Raw genomic sequence first — 19,318 nt, 5'->3', positions numbered from 1 at the left:
GCCATCATTTAGTGAACATACATTCACATACACTTCAAGTGTTGTTATATATATTATTTCTAAGTGAAAAAAGGAGAGAAGTTAATTAAGATGATGATGATGCAAGATGTTTGGACTCAGTTGGGTCCAACCATTGCAGCAATCATGTTCACTTGGACTATGTACCAAAACTATTTTCCTCGCGAACTTCGTGGTCATATTAGGAGGTACACTGATAAAATTGTGAGCTATTTCTACCCTTATATGCACATTATTTTTCATGAGTATGATACTGATGGCTGGTTCGAGCGAAGCAAAGCTTATGTTGCAATCGAAAGATACCTGAGTAAGAACTCCTGCACACAAGCTAAGCGTCTCAAAGCCAACGTAGTAAAAGATGGTCAATCTGTTGTCCTAACAATGGATGATCACGAGGAGATAACCGATGAATATAAAGGCGAGAAGGTTTGGTGGATTTCGAGCCAAAAATTATCCAACAAACAGACAATTTCATTGTGGAAGGAGGATGACAAGAGGTATTTCAAGCTCAAATTTCACAGAAAGAATCGCGAGCTTATCACCAATTTATACTTGAAGTATGTGTTGGACGAAGGGAAGGCGATTGCTGTTAGAGAAAGGCAGAGGAAGTTGTATACAAACAATAAGGGAGAGTCAGGTGGTTATAGATATAGGGGTTGGAGGATATGGAGTCAAGTAGTGTTTGAACATCCATCAACTTTTGATACTTTGGCTATGGATCCAAACAAGAAACAAGAGATTATGGATGATCTTCAAACATTTAGAAAATCAAAAGATTATTATGCCAAGATTGGCAAGGCGTGGAAGCGTGGTTATCTTCTTTATGGTCCTCCCGGGACAGGTATTAATGATAGAATTTTGTCCTTAATTTTTAATCGATTAGGACCGTCTGTCTTGAAAAAAAAAACTTCTAAAAAGGAATAAATCACCTTTCTTGGTGGAAAAGTCTTCGTCATCCATATATTGAATATCTCCGTTTCTCTCTAAAAAAAATTCTTTTTTATAGTAGAATGATGTAGGTCAACTGACCTAACTATATTTTAGTATATTATGCTATTTTAGCATAATTCTCTTTCTCGTCTGATTTATCATTGCCAAGATTTGCTTTATTAGCTCTGCATGACGTCATGTTATTTTCGATTCCAAACAGGTAAGTCTAGCATGATTGCGGCTATGGCTAATTTCTTGGAATATGATATTTATGATCTTGAACTGACAGCGGTTAAGGACAATACCGAGCTAAGAAGGTTATTGATAGACACTACAAGTAAGTCTATTATTGTAATTGAAGACATCGATTGTTCCCTTGACCTTACCGGTCAAAGGGAGGAGAAGAAGAAGAAGAAAGACGAGGAAGATAAAGAAAAAGATGAGAAAGATGCCATTGTGAAGAAGATGAAAAAAGGAGAGGTGAAAGAGAAAAGTGAGGTAACTTTATCTGGGCTTTTGAACTTCATTGATGGTTTATGGTCAGCTATTGGTGGTGAAAGGCTTATTGTTTTCACTACTAACTATGTGGAAAAGCTTGATCCTGCTCTAATTCGGAGGGGTAGAATGGATAAACATATTGTGTTATCCTATTGTTGTTTTGAGTCGTTCAAGGTGCTTGCATATAATTATCTTGACGTCGAATCTCATGATCATTTTCCTGAGATTCGACGTTTATTGGGGGAAACTAATATGACTCCTGCTGATATTGCTGAGAATTTGATGCCTAAGTCTTCAAAGGAAAATGCAGACACTTGCATGAAGAGATTGATTGAAGCTCTTGAAAATGCAAAGGAGGAAGCAAAATTGAAAGCTAAGGAAGAAGAAGAAGAGAGAGCAAAGGCTGAGAAAGAGAAAGAGGAGAAAAAGAAAGAATTAGCAGCTGAGGAAGCTGATGGTGTGAAAAAGAATGAGAAGTCAGAGAGTAATGGTACTAAGGAAAATGGTAGTGCCAAGGAAAATGGTGATGTTAGCAAAGATTGATCCTGGAAATGTTTGATCAATATGAAAGTGGTATTATGCAGTTGGTGATATTAATAATAAGTTATATGCATATACATAAGTAGCTATTTAATAAACCAATTAAACGATTGGTTCATTTTCAGCAACTGTGTATCTTAATATGGTTCACGTGTAGCAGATTCATAATAAAATAGGGATATATATATACTATATAGCAATCGGCAACTAATTATCGTCTCTAGCTAGCCAAGTTTTTTAATCATGTAACACAATGAATTATAATACACTTATATTTAACTTCTAGAAGCCAAAATAATTTTATGTTGCACCACCAAGTGTAGAAAGATTATACTATAATTTAACGAGTTAAATTAAATTAATTTTAACTTTATAAATAAAGCTAAAGGAAATTACATGTTCATCACTTAATATGTTTTCATTGACGAAAATTTATTCAAATGTACTACTTTAGTGTTTGTTTGCTCAAAAGTTATCACATACCTTATGAGTATAAAACAATATAAATAAATCACGGGAAAATCATAGCAAACCGTAATAATCCATTGGACCAAAGGAAGGAAACGAAAATAAATGCTCAGAGTTAAGACGAGAAACATTAAAAGCCTTTATTGATAATGTTGATTTGGTCTGCCTCTCCATGAAGAGGTTCAACCCTTACAATGATGTTTTCTTTCCCATAATATGTGTCTCGTTATATCTTTCTCTCTCTCCCCTCAATACTCAGGAAGAAGCCCCCTTTACTAGGGCTTCCTCTCTTGGTATTTATAGCTGTGAGCTTCGTGAGCTGGCAATAAGTGGCCGTGACCACATTGGGGTTTCGCCTTCATAATGACGGACGGGCCGTGGCCTTGTTGATCGAATCAGATAAGGGTTGGATACCATTAATTCTGAGTGGTCATACCACTAATCAATCATGAATTAGCTTAAGACGGGATTACCTTCGTTAATTATCGTGGGGTCGGATTCTGACCCATACAGTTAGTCCCTCTGCTTATTGAGGTCGTGCCTTGGCCGAGCTCGATGAGTGGATTTCATCGACTGTAGTTTGAGAAACTCGAATAGGGAGGTCGACTATCGCTTCGGTCGAGGCCGAATTCTCTTTGGCGATGGCCCTTAGCCTTGTAGAGTGTCAGTGTTTTGTTATTGTGTTATTAAGTCGTCGTTCGATCGAGGTTGGTCTCTCCTCCTTGGCGAAGGCACTTGACCCTTTAACTTAATTTGAGTGAGGTAGAGCTTTGTTGTGCTCTGATCCTTACGTTTGTTTGGGAGCATACCCGTCGACCATGGCGGACGGATCGTATGTTGTGCGGCCGAGGGGAGTAAGGGCACGCTCGATACGTGTTTGGCGACGTCCAAAATTTTGAGGGCGCGCGGAACATCTCCTCAGCGTTCATAGGTCGTTACAACCATTTCGAGGGCGAGACGCCGGTTGGCGACTGAAAAGCTGCTTCATGGAGCTTGTCACAATGACGCACGTTTCTGTAGAATCGAACCGGTGTGCGGTTGGTCATGTAGTTAATGGTGGCTATTGGGGTTCATCAAAGCCACTTGCGTTGCCTATAAATAAGGGCTGAGGCATTCATTTTTTGTATTCTCATTGTTTGTCTGAGAGAGATTCTGAAGAAGCTTTTCTTCCTGCTAATTCACCTTCATCTTTGTTCTTCGATTGGCATAACTTCCGTCTTCGTCCCTCAAACCTTGTTTCTTTCTCGTTATCGAATCAACAATGGCAGGTAATTCTTCCCAAAACGTTCTTCCGACGGATCTTCCGGTTAACTTTCCGGTGACTGAAGAGCTATCTCCGGCAATGGGCAGTGCAGAACTGGTGGAGACCGATGACGCTCCATCGGTTGACGAGATAGTATCTCTGCCCGGAGGTCCGATGACTGATTTCACCGCCGATGGTGGGGAGGATCAGGTGGATGAAGCCCCATTAAAGGGGGAGATTGGGATGTCCCGACTACGGGGACAGGGGGTCATCCCCAGCTATGCTGACGTCATTCTCGCTAGAAGCGAGGAGAGGGTCCACACCGACCGTAGGGGATACTGCGTCTTTTACGCCTATCCCTTCAAGTTGGGGTTTAAGCTCCCGCTTCCAAATGCTAGTGGTTGATTTCTGTCGTTACTACGGGGTATGCCCGGGTCAGCTTGCTCCTTCCCTTTACAAATTATTAGCAATGCTTATCAAATATGCAGAACTGGCCGGTAGGGAGGTCACGCTGCAGCATGTGCTTAGCCTCTATGCTCCCCAGAGAATTCGTGGTACCATGATACGAGCGTGTCCTCGCGGGACGAGGGGCCTGACTGTGAAACTGGATGATGAGGTCGACCCTCGCCCTTTCTAGCACTTCTTCTACATCAGGACTGAACATTTAGTGGCGTGCTCTACTGGGTTCCCAGAGGCTTGGAATCATGCACGTAAGCTCTCTAATCATTGAATTCCCTTTTTTGCCCCTCCTTACGTCTTGCGCTCATAAACGTTAACTCGTATCAATTTTGTAGCCGAAAAGTCGCCGCCAGCTCCGTTGGCTGGGATTTATGAGTGGGTTGAGGCCGTGCTCCACCATACGGTGGGGATACGCACATGGGCGTCTTTCTGGGAGAGGCATGGCCGTAGACCTGTGGCACGTAAAACATTAATTTCTTCTTCTATTCCGCTTTGTTGCAACTCTATTCACCAACTTTGTTGTTCTGTGATCAGGGAGGGCACACCGCGTTAGGGCCCCTCAGTTGGCCTTCCGTCGGCCGGGTGCAATCGCTCGACTTACTGCGGCACCGGTGTCACGCTCGATACCGAGGGCGGCATCAGTTGAATCTTCAGCGGTTCCTTCTCCAGCACGGGCCGCACTTCGGGACGAGGGGCCATCGGGGGTTGTGCGCCCTAGGGCGGAATCGCCATCAGACGGGGAAGAGTTTAGGCCATTGATAAGGCGTAGGGTCGTGTTCACGCCGGCTCCTCCTGTGGTAATTAATTTGGACTCTCCTCCGATGGATGCGGAGAGGGGTGCGGTCGCGGCGCCTGCTCTTGAGGGTGAACAGTCAATGGGGGTTGCCCTGGCTGGCTTAGGCCATAATGATGTTGTCGCTTCGGCGACCCAGTTGGAGATTCCAGTCGCTGAGACGGGAGGTAGTTCCTCAGCGGCTGCTAAGGTTGGTGAGGCAAGCATTCCTTCGGTGGCTACGGCGGGGGGTTCTACCTCGCTGGTGGCGGAAGGAGGAAGGGATGCTGTAGGAGATGAGTACGAGTCTGAATCCGACTTGGACCCCGACGATGTCCGTATGTTCCAGGAAGGCTTCACCAATTCAGGGTGCGCGCAGAGGGGCAATCTCGCTTCATTGAGGTTCCCACGGAGTTGAACTTATTGCTCCAAGGGGAAAGCTTGGTGCCGCTGTTCGAGATGCAATGCTCGGAGGCCGAGAATGCGTCGTTGAGGGGCGTTACGGATATCGGACTGATGAATGAAGTGGTCGTGATGGGCTTGAGGGTATGTACTATTACGTCGGTTCGCTTCTTCTTTGCCTTAGTTTGTTCTTTATCTTAATCGTTGTCTTTGCTTTGCAGTCTTATTTGTTGGAGGTGGAGAGCATCCGTCGAGCCAAAGTCCGCTCGGGGATATTTTTCGGGCGCTATTGCCGCTACCGGGATCAGTGCCGAGAGTTGCGCGTGCGCTTGAGTAATGATCCCCGTAGCCGGGCCTTGGTCGAGGAACTGGCGAGGCGGGAGGTACAGATACAGCAAGCACTTGGCAGAGCGAGTGCTCTCGAGGAGCAGCTCCGGCGGAAGGATGAGGAGCTCGAGGCGGGGAGGAGGGCTGCAGCTGAGTGTGAGCGTCAGGGCCAGGCTAAGGTGGCGGAGGCCGCTGCGGCATGGAGCGGGAAAGTGACTACGTTGGAGGGTGAAGTCGCAGTATTGCAGCTTCAGGTGAGGGATGCCTCGTCGAGGGCTGGGGCGTTGACGGAAGCTATCCGCGTGCACGAGTCCGAACGGGCGTTGGAGAGGGCTACTGCGGCCTTTAGAGAACCGAGTCTCAAGGAGCGGATCGGTGTCTTTGAGCAGGACGCCCAAGTCATGGCGGACCGGATCATAGCCTTAGAAGAAGAGAATCAGCGCCTACGGGACCAAGCCGCTTCTTCCAGCCAGGCTCGCGAACTTTGGGTATTTGCCGAGGCCCAACGTGATGTGTATAAGAATTTGTGGCAGGCCGGCATCGTGACCGAAGCTGCTTTCGAGGGAGCGCGTCAAAAGGCTCGTGAGGCCCGTACCGACTGTGGTTTTGACGCGGCGACGCCAGAGGCTGACGCTGGTGCAGATGGTGGCGCGGATGGCGTCGAGTAAAAAGATGTTATGCATTTTTTCTTGTCTTATTCGTCGTTTGGCGTTTAGGTGTTTCTTGTTTTTTTTTTTTGGTATTGATCGGCCTTGGCCGGGTGTAAGCGGGGATGACCCGTAATTAATTTCGTGGATAATAAATTTTCTTTTCCATTGCCTGCCTTGTGCTTGTTTTGTGTCACTGTTTTTTTCGTTCTTTAGAGTTTTTGTTGCGCTTTTTGTTGACCGTTCACGTTGGCGGCCCTAGTCGAATTTAGATCGACGACTTTAGTCGTGATAGAATCGACGGCCTTAGCCATAAAGGCAACTTCGACCGTCGTCGGGTCGTTTACCCACCGCAGTCGAATCTAGGTCGTCCGTTGACGGCGATGGCCTTAGCCATAATATAGTTGATGGCCTTGCTTTTTCAACTCGGTGCGGGCGAGTCTTAGCCGTTATTTGGCGATAGCGGCGCGTAGCCTGAGTCCCAGTTCAACTGTTGTTGAACTTGGTCGATTTTGATGGCGAAGGCGCGTAGCCTGAGTCCCAGTTCAACTGTTGTTGAACTTGGTCGATTTTGATGGCGAAGGCGCGTAGCCTGAGTCCCAGTTCAACTGTGGTTGAACTTGTTAGATTTGAGGACGAAGGCGTCTAGCCTTATGGTTCAAGCGAGGTCGAACTCGTTGGATTTGATGGCGAAGGCGCGTAGCCTGAATCTTGGTTCGGCCGTAGCTAAACTTACTGGCGAAGGCGCATGGGCTTGATTTTATGGCGAAGGCGCGTAGCCTGAGTCATGGTTCAACTGTATTTGAACTTCTTGGCGAAGGCGCATAGCCTTGATTTAATGGCGAAGGCGCATAGCCTGAGTCCCAGTTCAAGTGTTGTTGAACTTAGTCGATTTTGATGGCGAAGGCTCATGGCCTGAGTCCCAGTTCAATCGTGTTTGAACTTATTGGCAAAGGCGCATAGCCTTGATTTAATGGCGAAGGCGCATAGCCTGAGTCCCAATTCAACTAGTTCAACTGTTGTTGAACTTGGTCGATTTTGATGGCAAAGGCGCGTAGCCTGAGTCCCAGTTCAACTGTTGTTGAACTTGGTCGATTTTGATGGCGAAGGCGCGTAGCCTGAGTCCCAGTTCAACTGTTGTTGAACTTGGTCGATTTTGATGGCAAAGGCGCGTAGCCTGAGTCCCAGTTCAATCGTATTTGAACTTATTGGCGAAGGCGCATAGCCTTGATTTAATGGCGAAGGCGCATAGCCTGAGTCCCAATTCAACTAGTTCAACTGTTGTTGAACTTGGTCGATTTTGATGGCGAAGGCGCGTAGCCTGAGTCATGGTTCAACTGTATTTGAACTTCTTGGCGAAGGCGCATGGCCTGAGTCCCAGTTCAGCTGTTGTTGAACTGTCAATTTTAATGGCGAAGGCTTATGGCCTGAGTCCCATATTGCGGGTATTGAGTGTTGAAGCTCGGTTTGGATTCGAGACCCTGAGCGGCTTATCCGTTGTCTTCCCAACCAGGGTATATAGGCTATCTTGAGGCGACTCTCGGCTCAAGATATCTCCGTGCCGGTTTCTGGCCGGAGCTCGTATCAGGGATGCGGGAGATGCCTTACAGAGATCTTTCCTTAGGAAGGGGGGGAGGAGGGCTTCTTCTTTTTGTTTGCACTATCTGAGATCGGCGAGAGAGAGGGCTTGGACCTTGATTTGAGATCTTCGAGTTCCTCCCCGAGTTTGGCGGTTCTTTCCTTTGGTCCAGGGTAAGAACTACGCGATTTTGCTAGGAAATCCCCACAGACGGCGCCAAGTTGTTTGCTCAAAAGTTATCACATACCTTATGAGTATAAAACAATATAAATAAATCACGGAAAAATCATGGCAAACCGTAATAATCCATTGGACCAAAGGAAGGAAACGAAAATAAATGCTCAGAGTTAAGAGGAGAAACATTAAAAGCCTTTATTGATAATGTTGATTTGGTTTGCCTCTCCATGAAGAGGTTCAGCCCTTACAATGATGTTTTTCTTTCCCATAATATGTGTCTCGTTATATCTTTCTCTCTCTCCCCTCAAAAGTCAGGAAGAAGCCCCCTTTACTAGGGCTTCCTCTCTTGGTATTTATAGCTGTGAGCTTCGTGAGCTGGCAATAAGTGGTTGTGACCACATTGGGGTTTCGCCTTCATAATGACGGACGGGTCGTGGCCTTGTTGATCGAATCAGATAAGGGTTGGCTACCGTTAATTCTGAGTGGTCATACCACTAATCAATCATGAATTAGCTTAAGACGGGATTACCTTCGTTAATTATCGTGGGGTCGGATTCTGACCCATACAGTGTTTATAGGAAAGAAAGAAGTATAAATGATCAATTGTTGTGTTATGAATAAAATGTTATCAAAAGGTAAAGAACTATTCTGGAATTTTGAAGTGGTAGCGTATCACATAGACGGTTTCTGTTACGCAAGACTAGATCATTTTTCATTCTGATACACCTAAAAGGACGAAAAGTTTTATGATGTGCGTCACACAACTGACATTAGTTGGATCATTTTGAATGTACTTCAAAGATGAGGGACTACTGCGGGGGGAGGGGGGAAGTGCACGGTTAGCCACTAATAACACATGTATTTACTTTTAAGCCACTGTTTAAAATGTCTTTAGTCTTTAGCCACTGCTTTTACAAACTTTACCTGCCCGGACGAAAATACCCTTCTGCTCATAAAAGTTCAGGACCAAGTGTCCTTAACTTTTGAACTTGCAACTCTAAGTTCAGGACTTCAGGACTACATGTCCTTAGCTTTTGAACTTGCAAATCTAAGTTCAGGACTTCAGGACTACATGTCCTTAACTTTTGAACTTGGAACTCGAAGTTCAGGACCACTTGTCCTTAAGTTCTGTGCTTGTATCTCTAAGTTAAGGACTGCTTATCCTTAACTTTTGAACTTGTAAGTCTAACTTCAGGACCTATTGTCCTTAACTTTTGAGCTTGTTAGTCTAAGTTCAGGACCAAGTGTCCTTAACTTTTGAACTTGTAACTTTAAGTTCAGTACCAAGTGTCCTTAACTTTTGAGCTTGTTAGTCTAAGTTCAGGACCTATTGTCCTTAACTTTTGGGCTTCTTAGCCTAAGTTCAGGACCTATTGTCCTTAACTTTTGAACTTGTTAGTCTAAGTTCAGGACTTCGGGCCCTATTGTCCTTAACTTTTAAACTTGTAACTGTAAGTTCAGGACCTATTGTCCTTAACTTTCATTTTGAAATTTAGGAAACTTCTGGTTCTTAATTAAGATCTCTTGTTTACCTTATTTCTTTTTTTAATTGCTACTAATTAAGACTCTACTTTAGAGTCTGTTCTAGACCAAAGAAAACATAAACGACAAACCAAGTAGCAAACCAGATAGAAAAGCTTGAGATTTCTTAAGAGTGCAGTTTCTCTCATTTGTCGATGTTGAATTGTATAGTCCGTCACCTAATCCCCAAGAAAGAGAGAGAGAGAGAGGGAACTGGGTTGGCTACTGAGATGAGCTCACCTGGTCGATCTCGAGGAGGAGAAAAGGAACAAAGAGCAAAGACTTTTGACGCTGAAGCAAAAAAGATGTGCTGGGCAAGGCGGGTCAAGAGATAGAAGAAAGGGTAACAGCGCCTTTTCATATTAATTTTAATAGACGAGTGGCTAATTTTGCCCAGCATTAAAAATGCTAGATAAAAAGTAAATACCACTTCAAAAAGTGGCTACCCCACGTAATTTTTACTACTGCGGGCTTCTCTCAAATTGTTCCAAAATTATTTTTTCAAGGGTGAATTCATGAATTGGCTCCAGAGAGGCCAAAACCATAATTAAATAGTATTTATTGTTACTTTAATTTTTAATTGTTATATTTTAGTAGTATTTGATTTGATATAAATAATAGCGAATTTTCACAAATGATCCATTTTGAGGCCACTATGTTTGGCCACTAATTGAATTATTTTCCTGCGTTCAGTGGCGAACCTAAGATTTTCACCAAGAGGTGTCAAAATATAAAGAGTTATATATGAAGAAATCAAGAGGAGTCAATATATATATATATAATTACACAGTATAATTTATTGAAAGAATCTGGGGCTTATGTCCAGATTAGGCCTGAGCAAAGCATTGTAAATATTATTGGTAAATAAAAGATTTTTAATTACCAAAAAAAAATTATTGAAAGAAGGGATGTCAGTTGGCACTCCTTAGGATAAAGTGACTCCGCCACTGTCCGTATTACAGAACCAGGTGAGTCAATAAATTGAGCTACTATTTCCAAATAACTATAGACCGTGATCGACATCTTTTACTAATATTATTATAAAGAACTAAATATAATGTCCGACTTAAATTAATTATATTTGTTAGCCAAAAAGTATTTTATATATATATATATATATATAAAATTCTCACCTCATGAGCTAGCTTTTGGGGTTGAGCTAGGCCCAAGCTCCATTTTTTTTTGTTATTGTGTGATCACGTATCCAACGTGGCAGCTCTATTGTTAGCTGTTAGTTTTAAGTGTGTCAGCTCATAAGTTAATAGTTAGCAAGTTAGTGCTTTGTACAGTATAAATACAATGTAACCGACTGAGAATGAGATGAGAATCATTTCACAAAATATCTGCTTTTTCTCTATTGCTCTACTCTAGAAGTTTCCGCCGTTGGAGAATCATATAGCTCCTCTGAATCTGCTCAGTGAAGGTGCATATTTCAGCATGGTATCAGAGCGGGTACGAGCCAGATAGATTCTCAATTGTCAGCTGATTCTTCGACATTTTTCGGTTTTCAATTCTCTTTATTTTTGAATAAGAGATTGGTTCCTGGTGGAATCAACAATACCGTATGCACACCAACTATATCATGGTCCATCAGACACTCCAAGCATCGTTTTAATTCCTGTGAAGCTCACACGGTCTGAGAATTACAGGTTATGAAGTAGGACGACAAAAGTTGCTCTGTTAGGGAAGCGGAAAGGGTTTGTGAATGGTACCTACACAAAGGAATCATGTAAAGTAGAGTTACAGGACCAATGGGAGACTTGCAATGTAATTGTTCTCTCGTGGCTTATGAACACAATATCTACAGAACTCCTTTGTGGAAACGTGTATGCTTCGAATGCGCACCCTTGTATGGGAAGATTTAAAGAAGAGATTTGATAAGATGAATCGTATGAGAATTTTTCAAGTACACAGAGCGATTGCGACTCTCTCACAAGGTACATATTATGTCTCAAGTTTTTTTGCAAAACTGAAGGATTTTTGGAATGAATAAGATGTTATGGACCTAAGCCCAGTTCAAAGGACTATGTTGAACATCTAGAACAACAGAGATTGTTGCAATTTCGTAATGGATCGAATAACTCTTATGATCAAGCTAGAAGACAGATTCTCATGAAATTAAATGTTCCTTCTATCAATCAAGCCTATGAAATAGAAATTGAAGATTAATCTCGACAATGCCCTAGTATGGGTGCAATGAATGATAAGAATGAACCATTAGCTATGCAAGTCGGTCGAGGTAAAGGTTATAAATTTTAAAAAAAAAACTTTCAGCAATGTGTCACTGTGGTTACAAGGGCCACGACAAGGAAAATTGCAATAAACTCATTGGATATCCTGAAAATTTTAAAGGAAAGAAGAAATTGAATCACACTAATACTGGACAGTTTGGTCGTGGTAATGGTGGTTCAGAAGGACAATTTGGTCGAGGAACTCATCAACCCTTCAATATTGTCAATAATGTCTTTCGTGATGTAGGTAATATAGGTGCTCGGGCTTAATGTTCTTCTAGATGTGACTTGCAGGCTGCTTTTGCTGGAAAGGGACAATTCTTCACAGAAGAATAATACAGGCAGATCTTAGGCCTACTGAAAAAGGATGCAACTGAAAGTCAAACCGATATGACAGGTATTACAACGTGTTTCATGTCCAAACATGCCACAAATGAGTGGATTGTGGATCAGGTTCCACACATCACATAGCTGCATCTAAGGACCTATTATCAAATGATCATACTAAGAAGATACCTAGGGATACAGTACATTTTCTTACAGGGCTTAGGATTCCTATTTCTCATTTTGGCCATGCATCATTATTTGGTACTAGAGTCATACAGAATTTTTTATTTGTACCAGACTTCAAATTTAACCTCCTATCAGTGTCCAAACTAACAAGAGAACTCAAATGCTCAGTGAACTTCTTCCCTGACTTTGTTCTCTTTCAGAATCTTTACAGTGGCAGGATGAAGGGGATTGGTAAAGAGACAAGTGGCATGTACATTATCGAAGGCAACCGTAATAATGATACTAGAAGTTGTAATGTAGCACCAACAACTATAATTAAGGAAAATTACAGGCCATGGCACCAGAGACTTGGTCATCCCTCAGCTCCAGCTATGAAGAGTATGAATTGGTTAGGAAGTATTGTAAATAGTAAGCTGCTGAATAATTGTCCAGTGTGTCCTTTAGCTAAACAAACCAGGTTGTTGTTTCCTACTAGTGTTCAAGAGCAACATTTTTTGATCTTGTCCATATGAATTTATGAGGTCCTTATAAGATTTCTACTTTTGACAAGAAATACTACTTTCATACTATTGTGGATGACTTCAGTAGATATATATGGGGTCACTTGTTATAACTTAAATCTAAAGCTATTGTTACAATTAAAACTTTCTTGTCAATGATTAAGAATCAGTTTGGAGTGATGGTAAAGGTCTTAAGATCTGACAATGGCACAGAGTTCTTCAACTCTTAGTGTAATGAATTGTTGTAGAGCTTCGGGATATTTCATAAAATTAGTTGTGGAGAGAACACACAGGCACATCTTGGATGTAGCAATAGCATTGAGGTTGCAATCTAAAATGCCCATCAGATACTTGGGCATATGTGTGACCAGTACAGTATACCTGATAAACAGGTTGTCATCCACAGCTATCAAAGGAAAAAGTCATTATGAAATGTTGTATGCCAAGCCTCCATTCCTAGCTCACTTGAGAGTGGTAGGTTATTTATGTTTTGCCTTAGTGGTTCCTAAAGAAGATAAGTTTGTTGAAAGAGCAAAGACATGAGTCTTGATGGGGTATTCAGAGAGGCAGAAGGAGTATCTTCTGCTGGAGCTGGCCACCAGGCAACTGTTTAAGAGTAGAGATGTGGTATTCAAGGAGTCCATATTTCCTTTTGCAATACCGCAACAATCCTCAACTTCTACTGAAATTCTTGTTGATGACTTTGGTACTTCCATGTTTGATATCAACACATCTTCTTCTGAAACACCTATAGGATCTACAGAAAACTTGCAGGCACTAGATCAAAACCAGGAAGTGCATGTATTGGACAATGCAACTAGAGAGAGTGAAGAGGAAGATGGTGGTTTGCAAGAAGGCTCTCTATCAGAAAATGACATTTATGTTATGCCCACAGAAGGTACTCAAATTTCCATTCAAGATATGGCCCCATATGGTACTCATGTTCCACTGAAAAAAACCTTCTAGGAATTCCATACAGCCTATTTTGTGGAAGGATTATGTTACATTTCATAAAGGAACTATCAGGTATCCTATCACATAACTACCTCTGCTGTAACAGTATCAAACCAAAATATCAAAGTTACTTGGCTAAGTTCTCTGCACTGGTTGAACTTAAAACCTTTAAACAAGCTACAAAGGATGTTAGGTGGCTTGAACCAATGAAGCAGGAGATCAAAGTTATGGAGATAAAAAAACCTGAGAGACTGTAGATCTACCACCAAGTAAACACACCGTGGGATCAAAATAGGTATATAAAATAAAGTATCAAGCAAATTAGTACATTGAAAGGTTTAAGACTAGGCTAGTTGCAAAAGGTTGTATCCAATAGGAAGGCCTTGATTATCATGACACTTTCTCCCATGTGGTAAAGATGGTGACTGTGAGATCAGTAACAGCTCTTGTAGTATCAAAGTGTTGGCATTTGTACCAGATGGATATGTACAATACATTCTCTCAAGTGACCTTTGTGAAGATGTCTACATGGACGTGCCTAAAGGTTTTAGGAAACAGGAGTGCAGAAGGTGTGCAAGTTGCTCAAATCTTTATATGGGCTCAAGAAGGCATCAAGACAATGAAATATCAAGTTGTCTGATGCACTAGTGGAAGCAGGCTTCATCCAGAGCAATCATGATTACTCTTTTTTTACCTTGAAAATGCCAGAAGGCATAGTGATCATTTTAGTTTATGTCGATGACTTGCTTATCACAAAAAGCATTGATCAATTGATTATTGAGGCAAAGCAGGTGTCGCACCAGAAGTTCAAACCGAAGGATCTAGGTGAGCTCAAATAATTCTTGGGCATTGAAATTCTATGGTCTAAGGCTAGGGTTATATTGAACCAGAGAAAGTATGTCCTAGAACTCATCTCTGAGATGGGACTCAGTGGCGCTAAGCCAACAATCACTCTGGATGATGTACAATGATTTGCCTCTAGATGATGTTGGGAAGGTTGATTGATGTATGTAACTACAACAATGCCTAACATTAGCTATGTCATCCACACCTTAAGCTAGTTCATACAATAACCTAAGAAGTCTCATTGGGAGGCTGCTCTTAGGGTGGTTAGATACTTAAGAAATGCCCCGGGCCAGGGAATTTGGTTGAGGTCTGGCCTTGTAGAGGAGTTGCAATGTTGGTGTGACTCAGATTGGGTAGCATGTCCTAATACGAGAAGGTCTGTCACAGGTTATGTGGTCAAGTTTGGTGACTCTCTCATTTCGTAAAAGTCCAAGAAGCAGGAGACTGTGTCAAGAAACTTAACTGAAGCTGAGTATAGAAGTATGGCTTCAACTGTGGCAGTTGTCACCTGGTTACTGGGACTGTTTCAAGAACTGGGAGTTGCCATCAAAACTTCAGTCTTGGTGTTATGTGATAGCAAATCTGCCATCCAATTGGATGTCAATCCCATTTTCCATGAGCGCACAAAACACATTGAGATCGATTTCCATTTCATCCGAGACAAAATCAAAGCAAGGGTGGTAAAAATTATCTATGTGCATTCCAAAGATCAATTGTTGAACTGCTGACCAATAACCTCTGTCAAGCTCAGCATGTCCATCTTTTTGGCAAGCTTGATGTGATGAATGTGTTACACCCTCCAGCTTGAAGGGGAGTATTGTGTGATCAAGTATTCAACGTGGCAACTCTACTGTTAGCTGTTAGTTTTAAGTGTACCAGCTCATAAGTTAATAGTTAGTTAGTGTTTTTAATATTAATATAGTGTAACCAAATGAGAATGAGATAAGAATCATTTCACAAAATATCTGCTTCTTCTCTGTTTCTCTGCTCTAGAAACTTCCGTCATTAAAGAAGCATAGAGCTCCTCTGAATATGCTTAGTGAAGGTGCAAATTTTAGCGTTTATTATGATATCAGAGTCAGGCTCGTCCCAATTTATCGTTATTGATGTTGGACCTCCATTTTTGTTGTCCACGCTCCAATTTACAGGCATGGGCATGAGGGGAGGTGTTGAGTCTCACATCGGTGGGTGTGGGAGGCCATTTACCTTGCCTTAGGCAATCCTCAACTTATGAGCTAACTTTTGGGATTGAGTTAATCAAAAGTTCATTTTCTTTATTATTTATCTGCTATTATTTTTAAGAACAGCTATATTATAGACTTTCGTTAAAATGGCCAAAAAAATTTAACTTGCTTTAAAATGAGTACGAATCCCCACACACACACACAGATGAAGTTGCCATATTTCGGTGCCTCAATATTCGTGAAGCATAAGATGCTTCTTAGAAAAATTTACTCACTGTTTTCAATCACTTTTTTTCGTACTTTCCTTAAATCACTCTTTTTTCCACTTACCTTTTTGACTCCTTTCCGTATAAAGTCCATGCATTTACATTATCAACAGAGGTTTTCCCTTGTGTTTTTCACATTCATTCTCTGACCTCTTTCTAATAGTGTTTCTTAGTTAAGAGTATCAAACATGGGTTCAGACAACAATGTTCTTGCTGTAATAGCCAAGAATATTGATGTTCTTGCTTTGTAAGCCTTCTCTCTTCATGTATATGTATTGTAATAATAACATGTGTTTAATTTTATGCCAAGTAATTTTGTTTAGTAATTGCAAGCAAAATATATTCAAGATTTGACATTATTTAATTTTTTGTTCCTCCAGGCCTCTAGTCTCTCTTGTTTACCCTCTGTAAGTTAATTTACAAATCTCTTCTTCTCTACAGTAAAGTTAATGGCATTATGGTAGGCTGTCTATATCACAATCTTAGTTACGACCCTTCCCCGTACCCTACATTTGTGCATCGGTCTGACCTTAGTAAAGTTAATGGCATAGTCTGTTCTTTTTATTTTCTTTAGGTAATATAGGTAAAAATGGGGTTTTCTTTTAGTTGACATTAATTTTTTTTTTTTTTCTGGCTGATTTTTGTTGAATAATGGGGAATATATTTGGCAGGTATGCTTCAATTAAGGCAATAGAGACAAAGTCTCGAGCAGATGATCGGCAATGGCTAACTTATTGGGTTCTTTATTCTTTGATTACTCTCTTTGAGCTTACCTTTTCTAAGGCCATTGAGTGGTAAGCTTCACTTCTCAATTTACTTCTGCAGTTTCTGGCATATATATATTAAAATACTTCCGATTTTAGGAAAAGAAATTTACTATAGTGTTACTAATATGTTAAGTTCGTGACATGTTTTAATGAGTTGAGTATATTATGTTCTCAAGATGAGTTTTAACTTCTATATAATATGTACGCTATCAGATTATCTAAAAATTATTTATAGGCAATTGTCCATAAAAAGTTAGATTAATAATCTAGAAAATGTTTTAGAGACATTGATAGTTTTGTTACATTGTCTACGTGTATATAAATTAATTCTTTTAAGATATATAGCTAGCTAAATAAAATGATACATTTTCTGCTCTTCAGATAAAAAGGCCTTGTTCGTGAATCATAGTGCTTTGCCCTTTCTTTATATTTAAAAGAACATAAAATAAAAAACATTAAGCAAAAAAAAAAGGAAAAAAAAAAAGGAAAACAACTTTGACCTAAATACATTAGTTTGGAAAAGGTGAAACAAAAATGATTCAAGTGCAGAGATCTAGAAGTTTTAATTCCAGTATAGTACGCTTCGGGAAAAAAACTCAATATAACTGTTACTACTTTGTATCCTATAAATGAATCACATTTTCACGACACTTAAAAAAAATTAAAAGAAAAATAGTAGAATTCACGAGATCACAAGCAGGCACATTGTTATAAGCAACTGCAGCTCGGTGCACAAAGCTTCTGTACACAATTTTACCTTATAAGAAGCTGTTTTTACGGCTTGATTGAGTAGAATTTCCTTTTGTAAACATTAATTATTGGTGTGTTCTTAATTCAGGTTTCCAATATGGTCATATGCTAAGCTAGCTGCAATATGTTGGCTAGTTCTACCTTATTTCAATGGAGCTTCCTATGTTTATGAGAATTTCATAAGACCTTTTTATAGAAATCCACAAGTCAAAATATGGTATGTTCCTCTGAAAAAAGACATTTTTAGTAAGCCAGATGATGTCTTAACTGCTGCTGAGAAATATATTGAAGAACACGGACCACAAGCATTTGAAAGGCTTATAGCCAAGGTAAATTTAATTTTACATATATTAATATTGATGTTTCCTTACCAAGGTAAGTACTCATTCATCCTTAACCAAAGATGTCGAACTCGAGTCCGGGGTATAGTCACATTTGTTAGAGAGCACTTTACCCCTAAGCATATAAAAGAATTTCATTATATATATACTTCGAGTCGAAGAAAGTGAATTTGTCTATGCTAACTTGTTGTTAAAAAGCTACATCCGCCCCTCCCCCTTCTTTGTCTTCCAATAATCCAAATATGGTCTTAAGTTTAAAACAGAAGGGATTTTTGTGTAGTATACTTTGCCTATACATGTATTTTGAATTTGAATTTAGTGTTGGTTTAGCAGGCTGATAGAGATGCAAGAAGCAGGAGGAATAACTACATGATCTTTGATGATGATTATCGATATTGATTGGCCTCTCTTTGCACCATTAAATTACTTATTTAGTTATGTATGTTGGTATGTTATTTTGATGAGCTATGTTTGGGTATCCTTGAGTTTTCCACTCTATGTTAGAGTATTCCATTTGCTATTTTACTCATTCTAGGCTTCTTGAGATAAGACTTTGAGACCTATTTATATAATTCTAGTTCATAAAAGCCAATTTGCTATCTCGTTTGAAATTGAACTAACAAAGGAATTGAGTAGTAACTTGCGGATAGAAATTTTACTTTTCATTGTACAGTTGCAACAAATGTGTTGAGTGCAGTGGTTGAGTGCGGGGGCGGAGGTAGAAGCTCGAGTACGGGTTCAGCTAAACACAATCGTTTTTACTCAAATGGTATATTTATGTTAAAAAATTCATTAAATATGTATAAAATATTGAATTTAGAATCCAGCTATTAGTACTTAAAGTCGTTGTTCTAAAATCCAAAACCCATAAAGTTGAAATTTTAGATCCGCCTCTGATAAAATGTCTTCTAGACGAATTCTTCCTATTCATGTCGTCTAATTTAAGCTCGTCCCACTATGGAAGGTGTATTATTTGGAGGACGAAGATGAATATATGACCAATGTCGTCTATTATTTTATCCTTTATTGTATTATTTGTACCTTCTACCGCATGCGATCATTGTTAATCTTGTTGTATGGGCCAAAAAATGATTTTGATATAGGCAAGCCACGTCAGCATCATGATAACCTTCACTTGTCACCACGTGCTATTATTAAGGTCTCAACAAAAATCTGCGCCAGGATGAAGTACCCTCGAAGGGAAGAACAGTTTGTCAAAGAGTCAGCAAAGATTAAGGTCGTGAAGTCATCATAGATCAAAGTCGAGGTCGAGCATCTTAAACAGAGTTAACGACTAATTTTAATATAGGATACAAAAGAGAATATTCTAGTGGATATTCTCTGTACATGTACTATTAGGGTTTTTAGAACTTGTTCCCTATAAA

General features: G+C 40.5%; 3 protein-coding genes across 5 annotated transcripts; all 3 read left to right on the top strand.

Annotated features, from left to right (window-relative positions):
* On the top strand, positions 20-2,173 carry LOC109235349 (AAA-ATPase At3g28580-like). The gene is made up of 2 exons (XM_019401421.1): positions 20-859; positions 1,169-2,173. Exons 1-2 carry the CDS (start codon positions 91-93, stop codon positions 1,987-1,989), a joined length of 1,590 nt encoding a protein of 529 aa, XP_019256966.1. The 5' UTR covers positions 20-90; the 3' UTR covers positions 1,990-2,173.
* Positions 14,198-15,732, top strand: LOC109235926. The gene is made up of 5 exons (XM_019402170.1): positions 14,198-14,348; positions 14,488-14,604; positions 14,711-14,775; positions 15,054-15,305; positions 15,619-15,732. Exons 1-5 carry the CDS (start codon positions 14,198-14,200, stop codon positions 15,730-15,732), a joined length of 699 nt encoding a protein of 232 aa, XP_019257715.1.
* On the top strand, positions 16,161-18,411 carry LOC109235348 (HVA22-like protein c). Of its 3 annotated transcripts, none has more exons than XM_019401417.1 (5): positions 16,163-16,322; positions 16,456-16,482; positions 16,747-16,869; positions 17,681-17,921; positions 18,264-18,411. In XM_019401417.1, exons 1-5 carry the CDS (start codon positions 16,264-16,266, stop codon positions 18,330-18,332), a joined length of 519 nt encoding a protein of 172 aa, XP_019256962.1. In that variant the 5' UTR covers positions 16,163-16,263; the 3' UTR covers positions 18,333-18,411. The 3 variants fall into 3 exon arrangements, with proteins under 3 accessions (XP_019256964.1, XP_019256962.1, XP_019256963.1); XM_019401418.1 differs by having other exon boundaries at positions 16,168-16,322; positions 18,267-18,411; XM_019401419.1 differs by lacking the exon at positions 16,456-16,482 and having other exon boundaries at positions 16,161-16,322.

Source organism: Nicotiana attenuata, chromosome 12 (genome assembly GCF_001879085.1).
Source record: "Nicotiana attenuata strain UT chromosome 12, NIATTr2, whole genome shotgun sequence".
NCBI lineage: Eukaryota > Viridiplantae > Streptophyta > Magnoliopsida > Solanales > Solanaceae > Nicotiana > Nicotiana attenuata.
Note: the sequence above shows the minus strand (reverse complement) of the source record. Positions and strands in the feature narration are given on the sequence as shown.